This window comes from Uloborus diversus, chromosome 7, assembly GCF_026930045.1.
Source record: "Uloborus diversus isolate 005 chromosome 7, Udiv.v.3.1, whole genome shotgun sequence".
Lineage (NCBI taxonomy): Eukaryota > Metazoa > Arthropoda > Arachnida > Araneae > Uloboridae > Uloborus > Uloborus diversus.
The window spans coordinates 130,135,833-130,157,854 of record NC_072737.1 but is presented as its reverse complement, the minus strand read 5'-3'; the positions used below and the strand labels follow the sequence as shown (position 1 = coordinate 130,157,854).

Below are 22,022 nucleotides of genomic sequence, written 5' to 3'. Positions count from 1 at the left end.
GAACTTGGGGGGGGGGGGGATGAGCACCCCTGGTAACAGATTCAGATACTTCAGATGTTTTTATTGCAAAGCCAGTATTTGTTACAAAGTTTATGATATAAAAAATTTGCAGTTTACCCTATGCACACATGAACTTTTTTTTAAATTGTAAATAATATTTTGTTTTCATTTTAGTCTGTTCATTTGACTGCTGATAGACATACTGGAATCCAACTGCCTTATCCTGTTACAGATTTAAGTGGATGTTTATTCAATGTTACCGAGTCTTTTGTTCATGAAATCATTGTGCCTACTTGCTCATACAGAATGGGAACTCACAAGATGGGTTACGGTGCTTTAAAAATCGGTGAGTTTCACTTTTTTTTCTGCTTTTCTCTCTCTCTCTTTCTTCTGAATGATATAATACAAATATAAAAGTGACGACCTAGCAACAGGCTCTTGGCCCAACTAGACTGGTCGTAGTCAGTTTACAATCCCCAGTGAAGATCAATGGCCCTCTTAAAACTATATACTCCCTTGCTCATTACCACCTCTTCCGGTAAGCTGTTCCAAGATTCCGCTACCCTGCTAAAATAATAATTTTTCCTAATATCCATGTTAGCCTGAGATTTAAATAGCTTAAAACAATGACCCCTAGTCCTGTTTTCAGTGCTAAACTTCAGCCCCATAACATCTTTCATTTTAAAAACAACTGAATATCAAACCATTTATGAAACCAGATTTTGTAATACAAAAGTTGCCACATTCTTTTTGAGAAAATGTTCCCACAGTTAGACTTGGTCAAAAAAAAAAAAAAAAATTCAGGATTGCAATGGTTAGGCACTAGTGCATAATAATAAAATATTTATTCTCGGGTTCAACACGGTCAACTCGGCCTTTCATCCCTTCAGTATGTCCATAAAATGAATACCAAACCTTGTAACGCTGAAACACATGTCTGCAGTAATCTGCAATTCGTGCTTTTTGACATTGTTATTTCTTATTTTACTATTTATGCACAAAGTTATTTTTTTTAACTTAGGTTGATTGGTTCATTTATATTTTTTCAAACTAAAGCTAAAGGAAAATGTTGTCAATGTGTGAAAATAAGGGATATTGATGGAATTTTATCTAGCACATATTTACCGTATTTTATCAATCCACCTTTTAATGGACTAAAAAACAGTCCTTAAAAAAGTGAAATTGAAACTACCCAAAATTTTTAAAATCTTTGTAGATCAGTGCTGCTCTAGTATATCACGAAAACCACTTTCTGTAATATTCAAATCATTCCAGTTTGTCTTAGATTCTCTAAGGAAATACTGTCAGCCCACTTTTCTGGATACTGGATAAACGAATATCCCGCTTATAAGAATAAAACTGTCGTGAATGGAATATTTCGTCTTAAGGAGGAAATATTCTGTTCTTATTCCTATTGGAGATGTTTTTCTAAAAGATTTTATGTTTTATCATTATGTTATGCAATGAAGAAACAAAACATATATTAAAACATTAAAAAATGGGGAAAAATCCCAAGGTTGTGGTGATATAATTTTCAATATCACCACACCTTTATGCTCAAATAATGCAGGAGTACTTATCTATAACTTCATTAAAACCTTAAAAAACTACAATTCACTACTTTCAACTTATGCAGTATGTTTTTAATTTCCTTTTGTTTCTACATAGCTTTAAAAATAAGTTTAAATCATAGTTCAAAAGCTCATGGTCATCTTGATTTATGCATTTATGGAAAAATTTATTTTTGAACTGTAAAGAGAAATTTCAGAATTTTTTTTTAAAATCAAGTAAAAAAATATGTAGAACTATGTGATAACAGTAAAATATTAATAACAAAACAATAACTGAATGTAATAATAGTAAAGATATATCCTAAAAAAATGTTCTTGCCTCATCATTTCATAGTGAACTTTATGTACAGTTGAACCTGTTCATCACAAAAACCTCCCTATATCAAAAATTTTCCCTTTACCTGCAGATATAGTATAAATTCAGCATTTATCTTGAATGAATTTTCCCAAAAACTTTATATCTCGAATTCCAACTTTACCCTTTTGAATTTTTATCTCCAGTGATCTTCATTAATAGTAGAACCATAGCTATATGTAGTAGGGTCAAAAAGTTCCCGGAATAGTCGCTTACAGTCAAGTATTTCTTCGCTGGAAGGGAAATTTGTGTTTGGGAGGTTGACATCACTGCTAGTGAAGGTCATATGAGGTTCAACAGGCAGATGTTGTTAGTCTCGTGCGTGCGGTGTATTAATATTGTAGTCTCTGATTTCTCTTTCGTCGAATTGTGTAATGTCGTCATTAGAGCAACGTGGCAATATTAAATTCTGTGTGTTGCTGGAGAAATCACCCTCAGAAACTCTTGAGATGCTGAGAAAAGCATACGGAAACTCTGCCATGAAGAAATCGGCAGTTTACGAGTGGCACAAGCGTTTCCTTGGCGGTCGCACAACAATTGAAGATAATGTTGGGACTGGGCGGCCTTCCACTTCCACTACAGATGACAATGTTGAGCGCGTTCGAAAACTTGTGCGTGCGGACAGGCGAACAAACATCGATACTATTGCCTCCGAACTTGGTATTTCACATGGGAGTGTTCACAGCATTCTTCATAATGACTTGAACATGCATCGTGTTTGCTTACACATGGTTCCGAAAATGTTATCCCCTGAGCAAAAGGAAATGAGAGTGACCATGTCCAGGGACTTGATTGAAATGGCTGATGCAGACGACAGCTTCCTGCGCAAAATTATAACAGGTGATGAGACTTGGTGCTTTCTTTACGACCCTCAGACGAAACGGCAGTCTGCTGAATGGAAGTCAAAAAGTTGACCCAGAAAACAAAAATTTCGCTTGGACAGATGCCGGGGTAAAGTAATGTTGGAGGTATTTTTTGATTACCGTGGCTTGATTCATTATGAATTTATTCCTGAAGGGAGAACAGTAAATGAAGAAATGTACAGAGAGATCTTAAAACGGTTACAAGATTCAATTCGACAAAAAAGACCTGAAAAATGGGCAGAAAATGATTGGTTTTTGTTGCATGACAATGCCCCTTCACATCGCTCTCTATTGGTGAAACAGTACTTAGCTAAGAACAATGTTACCACTCTGGAACACCCACCATATTCTCCCGATCTTGCACCACCAGATTTTTACCTGTTTCCACGGCTGAAATTAGCATTGAAGGGACGTCGTTTTGCTAATTCATCGGAGGTGATTGAAAATGCGACGAAGCAGCTGAAAGAACTTTCAAAAACCGGCTTTCAGGAGTGTTTCCAACAATTGTACGAACGCTGGAATAAGTGTGTGGATGCAGGAGGAGAGTATTTTGAAGGAAAATAATGTAAGAATGTAATATATATTTTCAATTAAATTGTATTAACCAATTCCGGGAACTTTTTGACCCTACCTCGTATAATATAGACGTATACGTGCACACATTTGATGCTCTGTAGATGCATTTGCTGTAGATGTGTACAGTGGTTCAAAATTGTTGATAATATCCTTATTAAACACCGATTATGTTCAAAACCTGAAGATATATTATTGAAAAATGTTCATTATTACTTTCACCAAAACATGATTGAAAGCAAAAAGGCATTTTCTAACTGAAAATTTTATCTACTCACTGCATGTTTATTTTCATTCCTGCAGATAGTTTTGAGCTGTGTGCGCAGATACTTTATATTTTTACCTTACTATGAGTAGAACTTGGGAGGCAAAAAGCAGTTTTTCAAATTTCACCAATCACGTAGTTCTTCAATCCTTGTGATACATGGAGCCCAGAGAGAACTAGATGCACAAGGAGCAAGTTTTCTATCCATTTTAAAAACTGAAGGAAAAGGGGCATTGTTGAACAGTGAAAAAGCTTCCTAAGTTTTCTTTTTGAGTCATTGAGACCAGTTCTTTCATTGTGTTCTCTGGAGTTCTACCCATTCTAATGTTTAAATTATTTCAATTAAGGGAAAAGTAAAAATCTCAACATTTTTGAATGACAATCTTTGAAAGATAATTTTTGTCTTTGCATGTATGCATAAACTTGTTATTGATACATTCAAAATAAATTAGTAAAACGTATACAATGAAACCCCTAATTTACGTCCCCCAAATCTAGGTTGAAGTATGAAGTATGAAGTGAAAAGGGGGCGTTTGAAACCAGCACGAGCACCGAGACCACAGATCTATTGTACTATCCCCGCTTAGACTACTAAAGGGGCCCAGTAACACAATCTAGGTTTCTCCCACATTTAACATTTTTTCATCGGGTCCCGTCATCAATTTTGTTGCTATGTATTTCCCATATTTTGCGCTTTCCAGCATTTTACGTTTCTTCAGTCCAGTCCCTAGAGAAACATAAAATCGAGATTTCACTGAAGTAATATTACGTCATACTGTAAAATGTTGAACAATAACAATGCAAAAGAATCTGTTAACTTTTTGGCTCTGCTCTAATTGCTTATTTTGGTAACTTTCATCAAAACCTCCGTATCTCAAAGCCTCCATATCTCGGACGTTTCTTCTGTTCTATTAAATTCGAGATAAACAAGTTTGAGTGTATATGTTAGTTATTTACATTTTAGATGAATTAAATGATGTGATAAATAATTTTGTGATAATTTAGCATCATGGATTCTATACTTTTTCTTAATACATTGTTTTGTTATTTTATTTTTAGATAGCAGTGGCAAAGTACTTTATTCTGTTCTACCTCTGCCTTCACGGTTCCGACAAATATATACGTACTTATTTGTTGTTAGTGTTATCTTTATCTATGTTTTATTATCACTTGCATTGGGTGTTATTAAAATAAGTTCTCAAAGAAGTTTCTCCCGTTTTAGCAAGCATAGTAGATTAATCTTCTAACACCTTCTAGTCTAGGTCCTTTTTTATTAATATACTGTGATGATATCTTTAGCCGTTTGAAAAATGTTTTGGTTATTATAATTTTAGTGTGTAGCATACTATTCTTTTTATTAGAAAAGATTTTAAAACCCAAGTTCCAACTGATTTTTATTTTTTACTGTACTACAGTAGATTCCTGATTATTCAGACCTTGATAATGCAACCAAATCCAGAAAACTTACGTTTCGGCAGGACAAAAAAAAAAAAAAAAAAAAAAAACTGCATGAAAAACGTATTGCTGACACATTCCCTATAACCCGTATTGGCATAAATTCAGGCATATTTGATTCCTATTTAAGCTGACTTTTAAGGATTCTGCTGTGCTAGGTCGGTAAAAGGGTACAAAACATTAACATTATCATAGTTCTACGATCTGAAAGCTTAAATTCTTCTCACGCTTTTAATTTTGCTCTCCAAATATTTTGTATGCATAAGACAGCATTTTTGGAAAACATGATGTATATTTTCCTAAAAAAAAGTTAGCAACAAATGTGTATTATGTAATTACACATACATTTACTAAATAAGTAAACCTTAATTTTTATTAAATTATACTGTAGCAAATGTATATTTTCTCTGAGAAAATATTTCTTGTACGCTTAATAGTTAGACAAATATTCTGGATCACAATGTTAATTGGATAATAAAAAATTGACCGATAACAAATTAATGTATGGCAAACTTTATAACATGAAGTTTGGTATTTAAGAGAGGAACAAACTTGGAGAGTGTTCATTTTATGTATATGAAATTCTTTAACTTTTTTTTTTTGTCAATTGTAAATTTTAAAAATACATAATTTTAAGTCTGATTTATATTTTTGATCAAAACTGTTTGATATAGAAGAAATACAACCCAGGAGAATATATATCTACTCTACAAAAGGTAGCATAAGTGGAATCATTGAAACTTCGTTTCCCTTTTGTTTGTGATCAAACTTGCTGAGAAATTGAGAAAAAATTGTGCATCCTGCAAAAAAAAAAAAAAAAAAAAAAGCTAGAAATTGATATTACTCTTAAGAAAACATATCTTTATTAATTATTGTTGATAAAATTTGTAATATGAAACATTGAAATAATAATTGTGACATCTTTTATATATTGTTATTAATGTATGGAAAGTAAATTAATGTTACTATACATTGCCTAAAGTAGAGAGTGTTCATAGATTTAGCTTCAATCTGGGTTCCCAAGAGTACTTACTCATCTGTGAGAAGTACAACTTTTAAAAGATATTTCACACATAAAAATATCAATGTGGGAAATTCTTGTGATTTTGTCATGTTTATTAAATTAAATCACAGTAGGCCAAAAAGGGGGAAAATATGTAAAAGGAAAAATGCATCTTTAAAAATGCTAAAAAAGCAGGGCTGGCAATTTTTAAAACTCTGACTATGTCAATATTAATCCTCTCCTTTTTATCATTTTTCCTTTTTTGAATCTCTTCCAGCCTCCAACTTATCCTACAGTTATGTCCATCGATCTATTAACAATTGCCCAAAGTGATTAATTAGTTCAGTAAAAGCTTGATTTCCCATATAATAGGAGAAGCACCATGCAAATTCTAGCTTGATATAAATGTACTGATATTACAAAAGTCATAGTTTCAAAAATGAACCATTCCCACCCAGTAGTACAAAAATTGTACTTTATTGTTCTAGACTTTATTTGTTACACAGTAGAAGACCGTCATCATGAACGCCTCGGAAGCACAGCTTTTGCCTTATACAGGTTTTCATGTAATATACATACAGGGATCGCGCTAAGGATTTCGAATCGTTCGCCAGTAAATTCGCCAAATTTCAAAAGTTTTAGTCAAAGACTAACTTTTACTCATTTTAAATGTATTTTTGTCTGCAGAAATATTTAATCAGAAAGTGAAATATAACTTAATTTTCGACAATTTTTTGAGGATAAGGGCAGGGGTATATCCAGGAATTTTTGCCCGTTTTTAGGAATTTGGTGAGGAAAAAAAATGCAAATTAAGTAGTTACTTTTATCACAAATCATATCTAATTTTTCAAAGGAAAAAATGGCTAAAAACAACTTCAAGTGATATTTATCATTCTTTAATAAATTTCAGAGTAGAAATAAAAGCTTTTAACGAAGTAAAGACTGCATTCCTGTCTTACTCCGATGTTTCAGACATTGAACACAATGAAGCAAACGCGCCATTCAACAAGGCATCCGCCAACACTCTACTCGGTAGCCACGCTGCGCACTCGATATCCAATCAGCGAGAGGCGCAAGTACAGTGACGCAAAGAGGCGAGAGGCAAACGTCATCCTTTCTCCGATCCGATGGACGGTAACGCTCCGATCCAATGCTAACACGCATGCGCGCACCTCAATCTGCTCGGAGTGCTCCGAGGATAAAACAACTTTCAGTGATTGCTATTCTGGGAGTTTTGTGAAAGGTTCGTTTTTAGGGGTCGGAATTTTGTGAAGGGTCCGGTTTTAGGGGTCCAAATTTTGTGAACAGACTTAATTTTTTTCTAGATTGACTTCTGAAGGGAGATTTTTTTTTCCTCTGTGTATATTTTAGAGAATTTTCTGTTCGCCAATTAATTCGCCAAATTCGAATTTTGTTCGCCGATTTTACGATTTTATCGTATTTGGCGCATTGGCAAATGCTTAACACGGTCCCTGTACATAATTTCACAAGTTTTCAAACTAATATTCAGAATATATGTTTGCACTTCAGAATGAGTTTTAACTGCAATGAGTGTTAAAACACTAATTATTCAATATAATGTATATATTGTCAATCACAAATAAATATATATCACACTCAAAAGAAAATGAAGTATCCTGCACTTCTGCTAGCTCCATTGTTTGCATAACAGCTGTATTTTCAAAAGCAAAATAATATTTTGGTAGAAATTGTCATGTGACATTAGGTGTTTTTTTCTCTCCCCCAAGAAATGACGGGATACTTAAGGTAGCCCATGCAGCGCTGGGCCCGGATTTTTGGCGAAGTACACTGCTTGACAATTGCTAAGGAACAATTACGTTTTTTGGAATAGTTAAGAATAGATAATGATTAAAGAAACAGAATGAAATATATAGTTAGTAGGGAGGATGTGCCTTTATTATCAGTACAAAATAATACAGATATTACTTCATCAATGAAGAAAAAACTTAAAAATAAAAAAAATAATCCTACTTAAATGATTTTCATACAACCACAAAAAATGATCAAAGTCAGAATGATGCAGACCAGAGTACCTTAATATGATGTATGATTATCAGGGACAGTGATGCACAATTTACATCTGTTTTCCATACTCCCCACTAATCATTGAGGAGTGCTTGGGGGGTGTTTTTCCCACTCCTCTCTCAATGCGGATTTGAGTTCTTGTACTGTTCTGGGGGGGACGGTTCTTCGCTCAACACGTCTGCCAAGAGTCTCCCAGGCAAGTTCAATAGGATTTAAGTCGGGGAAAGTAAGCAGGCCACTGCATACAGAGAATGTTTTCACTTTTCAGTGTGTCTGACACTTCAATGCTCTCGTGTGGCCATGTATCGTCGCCCGTAAAGAGAAAGTATGGACCTACAGCCCCCCTAAAAAGACGAACATGGTCCAGCATAACATATCTGCAATACATTTGGGACGTATCGCTTTCTTATTCAAAAATGTGAATCGGTGTTCCGCCATTGTGCATGATACCTGCCCACACCATGACGCCTGGGCCGTACCGATCACGTTCGCAAACAAATTTTTATGCGTAACAAGTTCCACGCTCTCTCCACAGTAGTCTGTGATTAGAATCACTCGTCACACTGAAACGAGATTCGTCAGAGAACATCACTCTAGACCAATTTTGATGATCCCACCAACATATTCTTTACACCAGCGTAATCTCTCTCGAAAATGGCATAATTGAACTTAGATGCAACGTATGGGCTTCCTTGCATACAAACCGACATTATTTACTCGCCGTGAGATGGTTCTTGCAGAAACATGCGTACCGGTAGCAGTTGTTAGACTTGCAGCTATCTGTCCAAGAGTGAAATTTCTGTTCCTTTTTGCCACGAGGGCTACATAGCGATCCTCTGAAGGTGTCCTCCGCATTTCCCGTTTCAAGCATGACATAGTGTTTAAAGCAGTTTTTAAGACAAGTGGTTTTCGTTTTTTTTAATTGAATTTTATGAAAAATACCAAGCTGCTCCACAAAATTTCAAAATGCTTCTTAAAATCACCACAGATGCTCCTCAAATTGTTTCTCCAAGGTTGGCTCACAGACATATACTGAATCCTCATTGCTTGGAAAATAACATATCAAAATTTAAAGAAAATAAATTTGCTGCTGCCACTGCTTAGATTATCTGGAATTTCCCAAAATCATTTAAGCTTCAACGGAGTATAAAATGCATGCATTCCAAATAAACATGGGATTTTTTCCAATGTATTATAACCATAAACGTCAACAAGAAAGCTTCCTCTGGTCTGATTTGTTTATTTCTTTCTGTTGCCTTGCGAAATGTGGTGTTGTACGTAATTGATTGGTTAGAGAATATGTATATATTAGGGTGGTCCTTATTTATATGGGGAAAAAAAATTCAGAATTCAACAAGTGACGCCCCCTAGTTTTGTGACACTGTGACATTATAATAAAAAGTAACGTGTGCAAAATTTGAACTCGATCAGTCAATAATAACACGTGCCCTTAGGCCGTTGAACTTTTTAACAATTTGATAATTTTCCCATAAATCTTCGAGTTTTTACTTCAGACCCAGTACATCGTTTCTCCTAGGTTTGCAAAATATTTTTACAGTGAGGTAGCACTAAAATTAATCTTTTTAATTACTTTATATCATCTAAAGATTTTACGTAAAATAAGAATGAAATAATGCTTTAGAAATGTTCCTTAATCATACGCTTTTTTCCATGTATCTCGATAGTGTGTATTTTTTCCACTAGTCTTGGACGGTCTGTAAAATCAATTGTTTTTGTGACTCATATTTGGTAAATTAGTTGTGAAATTCTTCGATTAATTGTGCTCCTCTTTCAATTATATCATTCACAATTTTCAGTATTTTAACGATCTCTCTTCCCATTAAATAGCTTCCTTCATTTTGCCGTGAATCAGGATCAAATAGAAAAAAATCTTTTAGTATTTGTAACATATCCCCAAACAGTTTTATTGACTCGTAATTGATTCTATAAAGAGGAAGATCTTTACTAAAATAGTATTCCAAATCATCTACTGTTATCTAAAATTGGTTAAACAGTCATCAGACACGTCTTCCTTATCACAAGCATTTTTCGGACTAGTCATTTCCTATCTTCAAAGTTAATTCCTTCATCTATTACCGCAAAGCTACTAGTTTATCCCCTAGATACCATAAGTGATTTATGAATTTTCCAATCACTGCTTCTGCTGCATGTTTTTCATCATTTTGTATGCTGTTAGTTTTTCAGACATATTATATTATTCAAAGGAGCCTCGATTGAGTGGCTGCGAAAAACCATATCTTCATACAGCATTTAACTGTAAAACAGCTTTGTAAAACAGCATTGAAGGACTTTCTTTTCATGTAAGGTCAATTTAAATTGTTTCCTAAATATAAAAATTTTCAAACAAAAATTCCTTTTCCCACCTATGTGGCTCAGGGATAAGCTCCAGGTTGCCGAAAACATATCCCTGTAGGAGGAAAGAACATTAATATATCATCAACATCGTCTTTTAAAATTTAAGTGGTATGTGTACTTGATTGAAATGTTATAAGTTCTGAATGATGGAGATCTTTCCACAAAGTTTTGAAGCGCTTAAATAATTGAATATCTGATCTAGAACTAAGAAAGGCAAGAACTTCTTTAAGGACTCACTCTGCAGTACGATTTCAAGTGCATGATGATGGCAATCCAAATGTAATATATCACCATTCAGTTTTTGTTCTAAAAAATTGCATGCACAATTTATACGGTTGATATTGCAAGTCGTTGTATCAAACACTACAGCTACAGCAGTTAGCAATAAAGTGCTATCATCTAAGATAGCATATACAACTGAAGAAATATGTAAGGAATTCCGAGTAGCTGTTCAATATTAGGACCTGAAGCTATCACGGTAATCCAGTCGGTGTTCTTTTTCCAGTTACATCTGAATGTAGCTTTGTATCCCAGTGAATAACTACAAAATCTAAATTTAAATTCATGAAATTTAATTTTACCTCTCGAAGATTTTCTCTTGCTCTTTTAAGGAATGTACGATTGATCACTAGGTCATTTGGATTTAAATTTACTGCATCTACATAGGCTGTAAATAAATGAAAAACATCTTTATCCCTAATATGGCATTTGTCTAACAGTGATGAAAGGCGAGATGATATCAATAGTTGGCAAGCTTTTTTACATTGTGGTAGACCAGCTGTACAAAACAAAAGTTCAACAGGTTGGGATAGATACCCATTTCGTTTTCTAAATCTTGTGAATCGCAAGAATTTGATGATAATAAAGGACTATGTATTGAAATAGAAGAAAATTAATTTATAGATTTCTACATTGTTCCAATCTGGATATTTTTTTAATTTTAGCCACTTTAATTTTATATTTTGGCTTTATAAAATACGGTATGTTTTTATGTTAGGAGTAATCGAGGATTTTTCGAAATTTATACCTTAAAAATTAAAAACTGCATAAGCATTTAGGTATGTTTATAACTAAAGAACAGCGAATTTAAATATAATTGCAATTACATATATTTATAGCATTGAAACCTTGCGATTCTATTTGCCACACCTATTCCACACAGGGAATTTTGTAAATCAACACCCCAAAGACTGGAGGAGGCAATTTGTTGTTGTCAAAGATCATTCATTAATGGCCTAGGTCATTCATTAACGGCCTATAGAATACCCTGTGTTCATCATGGTGGGAGGAAACGTTCCCCTGCCGCTTGGTTGGAACAAGCGCAGAAAAGCGGTACGTTTGACCCAAGGCCATTGGTGTACATGTACTCTCTGTAACATGTGAAATTTTGCAGAATGAAAGTGAGAGAATGGTCAGTCTAGAAGTAGCAGCACCTATTGAGGTTCAAAATTACTTTAAATATAAAACGTTAGAATATTTTTACATAAAAATTAGAAAATCCGCAATTTTTTCTTCGAAACTCAAAAAAGGGGGCCCTAGGAGCAGGTGTTAATATTCATGGATTTACTTAACATTTTACAAAGAATCATTTATTTGTATAATGGAACAAATTGAGGGGGCGTCGCGTAAAATATCTGCAACTTCAAAAATAAGGACCACCCTAATATATATATATATATATGTATAAAATTTAATATTGACTTTACTAAGAAACTTTTGAAATAATAGCTATAATTTAATAAATTGACGCAATGCCAAAAAAAAAAAATCACTGATCCACTAAGAAAATTTTTTTAGAGACTATCATTAATGTAAGTCTGCACTGTAGTACATTCAAATATGTATGTTATATATTGATAAAAAGTTCGATGTTTCAAAACATCGAGGTTTTTTGGTCAAGGTATCAATACCATCGATGTTTTAGTTTTGACCATCGATGTTATGAAACATCAATGTTTTGCCATCGATGTCCCACCTCTACTCTAAATTCGTACATATCATGAAAACAGCAACAGAAGCGAAAATGGGCTCATATATATCTTCCTGTAAATTTTACCACAGGCAAAGCCGTGGCAGGTATTGCTAGTCCCTGTATAAAATTTCACTAATGCAAAAACGGGGAGTGGTAATACTTCATCTTTAAACGTTGTATCTTTCATATAAAAAAGTTTTTCAAACATTCTCTCGAGTTTGAACAGTCTCACTCTAATTTCAACCAGCTGGGAAGATTTTCTCACCCATTTTCTCCCCCTCTAATGGGAACCCTGCTTCTGAAGAGCATTTATTAATGTTGTTATTAAATAACTTATAAATAAAAAGGTTGTAGAAAAAGTTAGTTTTTAACATTTGAGCTTTATATGTGATACTGTAACTATATTTGTATTTTTGAAGATAAATGAATCTCATGTTTTTTTATAAAAAGGAATCTCATTTTATTTTTGTACTTGATAGAAATGAAGTCTGAGCTTAATGTATTTGAATTCATTTAAGTGATTTCTGTAAAACCTATAAATTGTTTTATGTTTCCAAAATTACAAATATGGTACTCAGAGTAGAAAATAATGATTGAAATTAAGAATAAAAAAGTAAAATTTTAAGCATGCCTGCAATTTGTCTGTTTTTTTCATATTCAATGGTTCAAAAGTTATACTGAGTTAGACAAAGTTTGTTTTAGTAAAAAGTATGTCAACTAATATTTTCTAAAAACCGTGTTTTATTTACAAATCCATGCATCTTTACACTTTGAAATTTATTATTGTGTTGAACACTAACTTACTAATTATCTTCACTTAGTGATTAAAATGTTGCAAACAGTAAAATAATGCTAATTCTTTATTAGTGAGTTAGATCATCATTTACAAAGTTTTATAGAAATTGAAATACACAAATCACATGAGTTAACCTCATGTATTGTTCTGTGTTTCACTGAGAAATTCTAGGCATCTAGGTCACAAAACAAAAACATAGTGAATTATAAAAATTCAAAACTTTTAGCATTTTCCAATAGTGGTTTTGGATTTATAATGTTTTTTCATTATTAGTGTTTTTGGATTCCCCCTTTTACACAGATACCAACATTTTACTTCTTGATATGGCAAATGTAAAAAAAAAGAACTTCTCTTCTCATCAGGCATGCTAATATTGACATTATCATATGTGGCGTACGTCAGAGAGCACATAACCTACCTTTGCCCCCAAACCTTGAGGTCTTTTTGGTTCAGTGGTTAAAGCACTGGGTTAGCATCACAAAGGTCCGTGGTTCAAATCCCGACCCGGACAATCATCATCCACGTCATGGTGATCCATACGCCACATAATGATGGCCCAGCATCTCAACAGATGGCGCCATGTAACGTATCGTTAGGAATATGCCATGGACCCTTCATTCCTCGAGCACTGAGCAACTTGCTCAAGTCGTCCGCCCGACTCCGGATTGCTCATATAATTGCAACAGCACAACTACAGCCAGAACGACCGGTTTGTCAGCTCCCCGCATCTGATAATTAATTTTAAAAAATCGAATTGCTCTCTCGCTTCCCTGCTCCATCACTTAGTGGGGGGAGTAATGTGGTGTATGTCAGAGAGCACATAACCTAACTTTGCCCCCGAACCTTGAGGTCCTTTTGGTTCAGTTTTTAAATCACTGGGTTAGCATCACAAAGGTCTGTGGTTCAAATCTCGACCCGGACGATCATCATCCACGTCATGGTAATCCTTACACCACACATATATATATTTTTAGTACCTTGTGATATGAAAATGAGGGTAAATGTATAGTGTAACATTTCTAACCATGATACTGATACACATTAAATATTTTTATAGCTGATTATAATATTCTATCTTACCGTTTTCAGAGGTTGTGCAAATTGCAAAGGTGGTGATTTATTGTAAATAATTAAATATGTTTCCATTAATGCAGTATTTAATATGAAAAAAGTAATTTTATTTAAATTTCTGTTGCAATTGAAATGTAATTGAGAGTGAATAAAGAAAATTCTCTATTATTTGTGACTGAATTTTTTATTATTAGTTTTTGAGCAATCATGATTGCTTATTGTTCTCACTTGACAGTTTAGAATTCCTATGATTTTATTTTCCCCCGCCTCCCTCTGCAGCAGCACCATCGGCCGGCTGCCTCACGATGCTGCTCCTCTAGCAAAAAGCATCTCCAGTCTGCGTCACTTACTTGCCTACCTTTACACATACACCTACACACACAAACACATACACACAACACGCATACATAAACCTACACATACACACACAACTACCCACACATACACAAACACACATACCCCCATGCACAAACAAACATACCCCCCCCCCACACACACACATGCCTACATACAGGCACACACACTCGTGATTGTGAAAAACATAATTTGCATTCAAGATGTCAAATTTCAAATTATTATTACTTTCTTCTATATCTAATATATAGAAAAAAGTATTGGATTCGTGCAAATTTTCGAATTTCGAATTTTGACGGATTCAAACGTTTTGAGGTGTGCTGAGTCCATTTCGACTATTTTTGGAAAATGTCTGTCTGTCTCATGGGTGCAAGACCTTTCGTCTTAGGACGGATTTCCGTCTTGGACAAAATTTCCGAGACGGAAAGAAATTCGATGACTTTCCTTCAGTTTTTACTTAAAAAATAAAAATTGAGTGTTAGAAAAATATGCTTTAATATTACTGGACCGTTCCATAACCACGAATTTACATCGACATTTTCTCGAATTTCCGCCATGGGCTTGTTTTGTTTGCGTGCTTTTGTAGGAGTGGCTTTTAAACTCGCGCCGTTTGACTTTTTTTATGTTGCTCTGTTATTTCCAACTGCAAACGGCGGAGTTGCTCGCTATTCTCCCTGATTTTTCGAATTAATCGTCTCTTATTTGAAAATTTAGCCTTTTCTCTTGCATTTTTGGTCATCCTTTCATTTTTTCTTCATTTGCGGGTTTTTTTTTTTTTTTGTAAACTTTATACGCATAAATGAAAATTATGTGCGCTCTTAAAATGTCTTAAAGTTGAATCTGAACCACCGATTGAAAGTGATCGCTGACGGGATGAAATGTTTACGCCACAGCAAAGGGCGTCCACATTCCAGGTAAAACGGAAACTATCAGGGATTTTGAAGATTTTAGTCAAAATGGGAATTTTGGAAAGAATCGGGGGGAAATTTCAAACTGGTTTGAAACACCAATGGACAACTGTTCCTGCATTTTTGACATGTTTTTGATAAAATATTCTAAAACTTGAGAAATCACTAAATTCTACTGTCTTTCAATCTAACACTAGCTAGAATGGAAATATGGGGGCGGGGGGGAGCGCAAAGGGAAACGAAGAAAATAACGGCAGCACGAGTTAGCGAAAAAAAGCTGCTCTTGCAATAAGTAAGGGTAAGTCCGCAAATTAACCCATGATACTGTGGTCTTAAAACGTTTATATTTTGGACAATCTAAGAGGGGGGGGGGGTTACTCAAGGGCTCTGGAATAAAATATCGATAAACTGAATCGAAAGCCATTTTTGAAGCTAGGAGTGGTTCAGGATTTCTCCTTTGCAAACTATTAAAAATTAAGTCAAACATGATTAGGCTGTTTTAATGATGTAAAAGTGGGGAGGAGGAGGTTAAAAAGAAAAAAAAACGGAAACTGGAATCCTAAAAACATTAATTTAGGCAATCATTGGTGAATTTATGAGAGATGGTTTTGGTTTTCTAATCTGAAAATATTTTGTAGCTGATGTATTAAAAACTATTTGAGGCTATACTTAAATGACCTAAGGAAGTTGAGTCTATACTAAAATGACTTAATGGAGTTGGGGGAAAATTTCTCCATGCTGAAGTAGTGAAATGCTATTTTGGCCTTTTTTGAGTGAGTTAAGAGTTGGGGAATTCGGGGGTCTTTCTTAAAACATTTTCGAAATTGAAGTCTGAAAACTTTAAGTTGTCTTTGGCGATGTGGGGAGAGGAGTTGCTTTTTCAACAGAAAAATAAATCTTAAATAGAAACTTACACTGCTTTCAGTAAACACAAGGGGAGGGGTGGGGGGTATTCCGCCGCCCAGCCCGAAATGTTTTGGTTTCTGAAATTTTAAGAGCTCTGTTTTGGGCTATCTTTGAAGGACTTAAGGGGGGAGGGAGTGGAAAGTTTGTTTCAAAAAGTTTCAGAAATTACAGTTTTAAAACTTTTAGACGGTCATAAGTCATGTATATAAGTAAGGGGGTACTGTACCTAGGAAAAAAAAAAAGAAACTGAAGTCTTAAAAAATCAAATTTAGGATATTTATGGTGAACTCAGAGGAAGGGGTTTGAGAGTTCTCTTAAGAAAATTTTTCAAAGCTGAAATGTATTTAAGTGCCTTAAGAGGGATGTGATTCTGGCTGGGGCCCTCCCTGGGGTGATGATTCGGTTCGCCCATTGCTCTTTTTAAATTAATAAATATTGGAAAGTGTACCTCGTTTAAAAATATATCTACTTCACTGAAGCGGTTTTTTATTGCTAATTTCACCACCTGCTATCTTATAAAAGAATTCTTTTTCAAATGAAGACTGTGAGGAAATGGTGCCAGTTCATTATCATTAGTCGCCCATACCATTCCCCCTCCTTTTCTTCTTTTCTGGTTTGATGGCGCTACCATGGGTAGATGATCAGAACTGATTTATGTTGCAAAAGTGAAAATCTTATGTCTCAAGCGATTTTATTGCTGCAATAAAAATGTTTACGATCGTAAAAATACTAAGGGCGGTAAGTGCCGAACGCTTTTACCCCAAACATGATTCAACATTGTCTGAAATTGCGTTTTTGTAACTTCAACTTCAAAATTTTGCGGGAGGAGAGTTCCTGAACTTCATCCCTTCGATAATGCATCCAAAAAGCTTATAACATGTTGTGAAAAATGGAGTCCAATTTCGTTTTTAAAGCTTCAATTTGGGGGAGAGCCCACAGCGCCCCCTCCCCCCACTTTCTCTAATATTTTTGAAGTTTGCCCAATATTGTGATTTTGGGACTATCAGTTTGAAAAAAATAATGTAAGAGAGTCACTGAACCTCTCCTTTCCCTGAACTTTACCAAAATGGCCCACTATTGCGTTTTTTTGGCTTCAAATTTGGAATAATAAAAAAAAAACAATCTAGGGGAGAGCCAGACCCTACGTTATTGGCGACTGTTATGTATTTGGAATTACGATGTCAAAACGCTTAAATATTACCATTTAAACCTGGTTCATGTTGTTAGAAAAGTCAAAATCTTAAAATACAAACCAAACCAAGATTCCAAAATTGGTATCATTAAAATCTACAACATTTATACATATTTTTTTTGTTTAAGCACGTATGCTTGGGGGGGGGGGGGGGGGACTGAAAATATTTTCCGTCTTGGACACATCACCAAACTTGCACCCATGGTCTGTCTGTGTGTATGTGTGTGTGTCACGTCTGTGTGTGACCAGTTTTTTGTGGCCGCTCTACAGCAAAAACTACCGCATGAAATCGAACGAAATTCGGTACACATATGTGCCCCTATGCGAACTTGTGCCCATTGGTTTTTGGCACGAATTCCTCCAAGGGGGTGGAGCAATGGGACGTTTTTTGAGTTACACCTGCTTGCTATTCCTCAGGAAGTAACTGGCGGAATCAAACAAAATTTGGTCCATATTTGCCATCAACAGGAACAGGTGCTGATTCAATTTTGGTGTCAATAACTCAAACGGGGGTTGAGTTAGAACGTTTTTTGTCGTCAATTGTGACTGCTGTATCTCAAGAAATAATGAACGGAATGAAAGAGAAATTTATCGGCAAGTAGCCTTAGTGGGTATAAGAGCTGATTTTATTTTGGTGCCAACATCTAGAAAGGGAGTAGCGCAATCGCCCGTTCTTTTTTTTCATTGTGAGTGCCCTTTCTCAAGAAATAATACTACGTTCTGGTTGAAATTTGGAATATATGTTAATCCATATGTAAACAGGCTTTGGTTCAATTTTGACGCCAATCGCTCCAAGAGGTGTTGATTTTTTTTTTTTTTTTTTTTTTTTTTTTGCGAATAAAAATAGCTTTGTTAATGCAACAATAAGAAAGATAAATCGTAATAGATTGTCTTCTGCATATTTCTCGGGATTTTAATTGTATGGAAATGATCGGAAATATTATCTCAATGATTTAAAACTTTAACCGTTGCCATTTTATGTTTGTTAACATATAAAATATTTATAATTAATTCAAGCAAGGCTTTTAAAATAACTTTCAATTTTCTCTCTTTGCTTTGCTTTTGCAATAATTCAGACATTTGGATGGTCGTCTAGTTTTTGCATGCGTAATTTTGTTTTTGTTGGGAATATTGCATATTGTCGAGCATGGGGGGGGGGGGATCAGGGAAAAAAAAGAAAAATATAGAAGAAAGTTTCGTGATCGCCACAACATACTAGTTTTTTATTTTAACATAATCCTTAAACCTCTTAACTGTCTGAAAATTTGCTTCATGTAATAGTATTCAGATTGTATTACTGCGTTTGCGTGAAACAACTTCTACCTATATTTTGATTACTGCCTTTATATTGTGAACTCTTTTATCTTAGAAATTGATGGATCTTATCCAGTTTGTTATTAAACGATAGTATGACTATTTTTATTTTATCTAATGACTCTTATAAGTAGATTTCATTTATTATTTTTATCAAATTGCAATGGGGAGGTCCTGAGTTTGAATCCCGGCTTGGGCATGGATGTACTTTCTCTCTGTCTCTCCTGCCCTTGTCCTTCCTTTATGTGAATGTGTTGTTGTGCTGCAAATGGTTGCCTACCCTATAAACGGGTCCTTATGGTATGTGTAGACTGTGGAAGTCGGACTTCACGCCAAATTATGGTACAGTTGGAAAAGTGGAGCTGCACACCACAAATTGCCAGCATAGCTGGCACAAGACAACAACATCTTTTGTGTCATTTCACTTTATATCATTTAAAATAATTTTATTAACTCATGAAATCATCAGCATACTTGCTCACTTCGGCAATTTGTCAATATCTGAGTATTTCTAGAAGTGTCCCTGTAACTATTGTTATGACTAATACACAGATTTCAAAATTAAGTATGCAAATTTGATTACTTTGAAACTTCTTTCAACATTGCGAAAAATTTGATTATTGTGCAGAAAACAAAATTTCCAGCATCATGTATTTACAAAAATTGTGTTGCTTTTTTTTTTTTTTAGCAGAAGTTAAAATTTTGCTGCAGAGTTATTGAAGTTAGAAAATATTTTCTTACCGGTTTAATTTTTTGAATGTATTCAAGCCGCTAAGAGATGAGGAGAAAATTGTTGCATTTTATTTGTTTTATTGTATTAATTTATTTATTTTATTCCTGTAGGAAATATAACGTTTAACTCATCCAACAAAGCTGTTTATTTAGCGATTTGACGATTTTGTTTAAATCTACAAGATCCGCCCTCTCTCTTTGTAATATTATTATAGATATAATATTAGTATAGATATATGTTATCTCAGGACAATGATTTTTATATGTATAGATTTAGGCAAATACATTAAGCGAAATGTACACTAAAAATAATGATAGAATTTTGTAGTTTTCAAATTATAGACCATGGTTTGCTTCAGCTTTGTTTGAGATTGTTTTCCAAAATATAGTTCATATGGTTTCAAGATAGTGTAGCTGCATTGTGTTTTTGGACTTTTTCAAAAAAAAAAAACTTCATACTGTCTATTACTTGTTTGCAATTCCCATCAATTCTTTGAACCTTTACCCTTTGAAATTACCGCTTTCATTGGAAATCTTTAATCTTTAGAAGTATAAAATTGTTTTTAATTATCAGTTTTTTAATGGATAATCTTGAGAATCACAAAAAAGTCAAAGCTTAATTTTGGACGAAATATTGAAGTGAGCGGTTCAGTTTGGACGTTCTAACGGACGTTAAAATAACATATGGAGTAGCAAACGGGACTTCATGCATCAGTCATTGTAACGGGAGGTTGTTCAAAAGACCGTTGACTGTATTAGCTTTTTTTTTCAGTACTGTTAATTTTTGCCGATCCTCATTTGGTCCATTACCGTTCTATTTAAATATTCTTCCAACGTTTTATATTCCCATGAAGAAAAATAATTTAAAGCACCTTTCATTTCAAGGGGTTTAAATTGTATGACATGTTTAATCAATATATTTTAACAAAACCTGTTGATATCGCTTGTGCATGTTCCTTATATTACTTTCCTTTTCTTTGTAAGAAGGCTACAATAACTAATATCCATCTAAATTACGTGTTCCGTTTATTGGAAATCAAATCAATGCATCAAATAGATCCACAAAAAACAGGATCATTATTTCTTTAGTTGATTCTTTGCCTGCACTTAGAAAAATCGAAATTTTTTTGAATAAAATGCTTGTCAATTCATGATATGTTTTCAAATGTGCTTTGAATACATTTATGTATGCATTGAGTGGCGACTAATTCTTTTTTATTAGCACACTTAAATGAGGATCAAACTTTGTCTTATTGCACTTTTAGTTCATACGGGCAAACTGAAATTTGTTAACAGTTCAGCTTTTCCTATCACATGTGGCAATGTTTCAGGTAGTGATGTTCGACAAGTGATCTCAACCTGCTAAAAATAATAATTGCTTACATTATATGACTAGAAAGCCTATATTACATCTATAATATTATAAACGAGAATGAAATTTCATACACACAGCCTAAAATCTTCATTTAAGTACATATTTTTATTGTTTTATTCTTTCTTGGCTTTTTCAACAACGCAAGGAACAAACTTAAAGAAGAAACTGCTTCACGTTTTGAATACAATTTTACTCATTTTAGATATTTTTTTATTGACATTAAGTTTATAATGATCGGAAGGTACCCTCTTGCCTTTCTCATTTTACTAGTCGTAATATTATTGTCAATTCATCGTTATTTTATTTGCTTTAATTTGCATCATCTAATTTCTGTATCGTTAGACATCATAGCAATAACGAAGAATAAGATAAAAGCTCCGTTGTTTTTTATTATATGGACACATGTAAGCATTATTTTATGCATCATTACAGGAGATTTTGTTGTCTATAGGCATTCTGAAGATGATCGAAAATTTCACAAAAGTTTGTTTTACGAGTACCAAACTTGGGTCGCAAACATTTGTCGAGCTGTTTTCTATGTTTGTACAGTTGTTCCTGTTAATACATTTTCTATATTATATTCATATATTAGTTATTGTTTACATAAACATATTTCCGAATTATCTAACAATGGAAAGATGTTCAATTGTGAGGAATTTTTCTGTTTTTATAACATCATATCAAGAGCTGCAATTTTTGCCGATAAAAAGGTTTCTTTTTTAATTCTTGTGGTAATTTTGTGCAATACTTCGTCGATGTATTTTTCTTTGGACCTTATCACTCATCCACACCTTGAAAAACCACGTTATGTGCTTCTTACAAATGCTACAATGAGTTTTATCAACTTAACTTCCTGTTGTGTATTACAATTAATGCATCATTATCAAGGCCCGAC

General features: G+C 34.0%; 1 protein-coding gene across 3 annotated transcripts in view; it reads left to right on the top strand.

Annotated features, from left to right (window-relative positions):
- The window catches only part of LOC129225717 (metallophosphoesterase 1-like), a 44,986-nt gene extending 30,488 nt beyond the window's left edge, over nt 1-14,498 (top strand). For all 3 annotated transcript variants that reach the window (XM_054860208.1, XM_054860206.1, XM_054860207.1), the window contains 2 exons: nt 175-346; nt 4,687-14,498. In XM_054860208.1, coding sequence (XP_054716183.1) covers nt 175-346; nt 4,687-4,874 — 360 coding nt within the window. In that variant the 3' untranslated portion in view covers nt 4,875-14,498. The remainder of the gene's footprint in view (nt 1-174; nt 347-4,686) is intronic.
- The last annotated feature ends 7,524 nt before the right edge of the window (nt 14,499-22,022 follow it).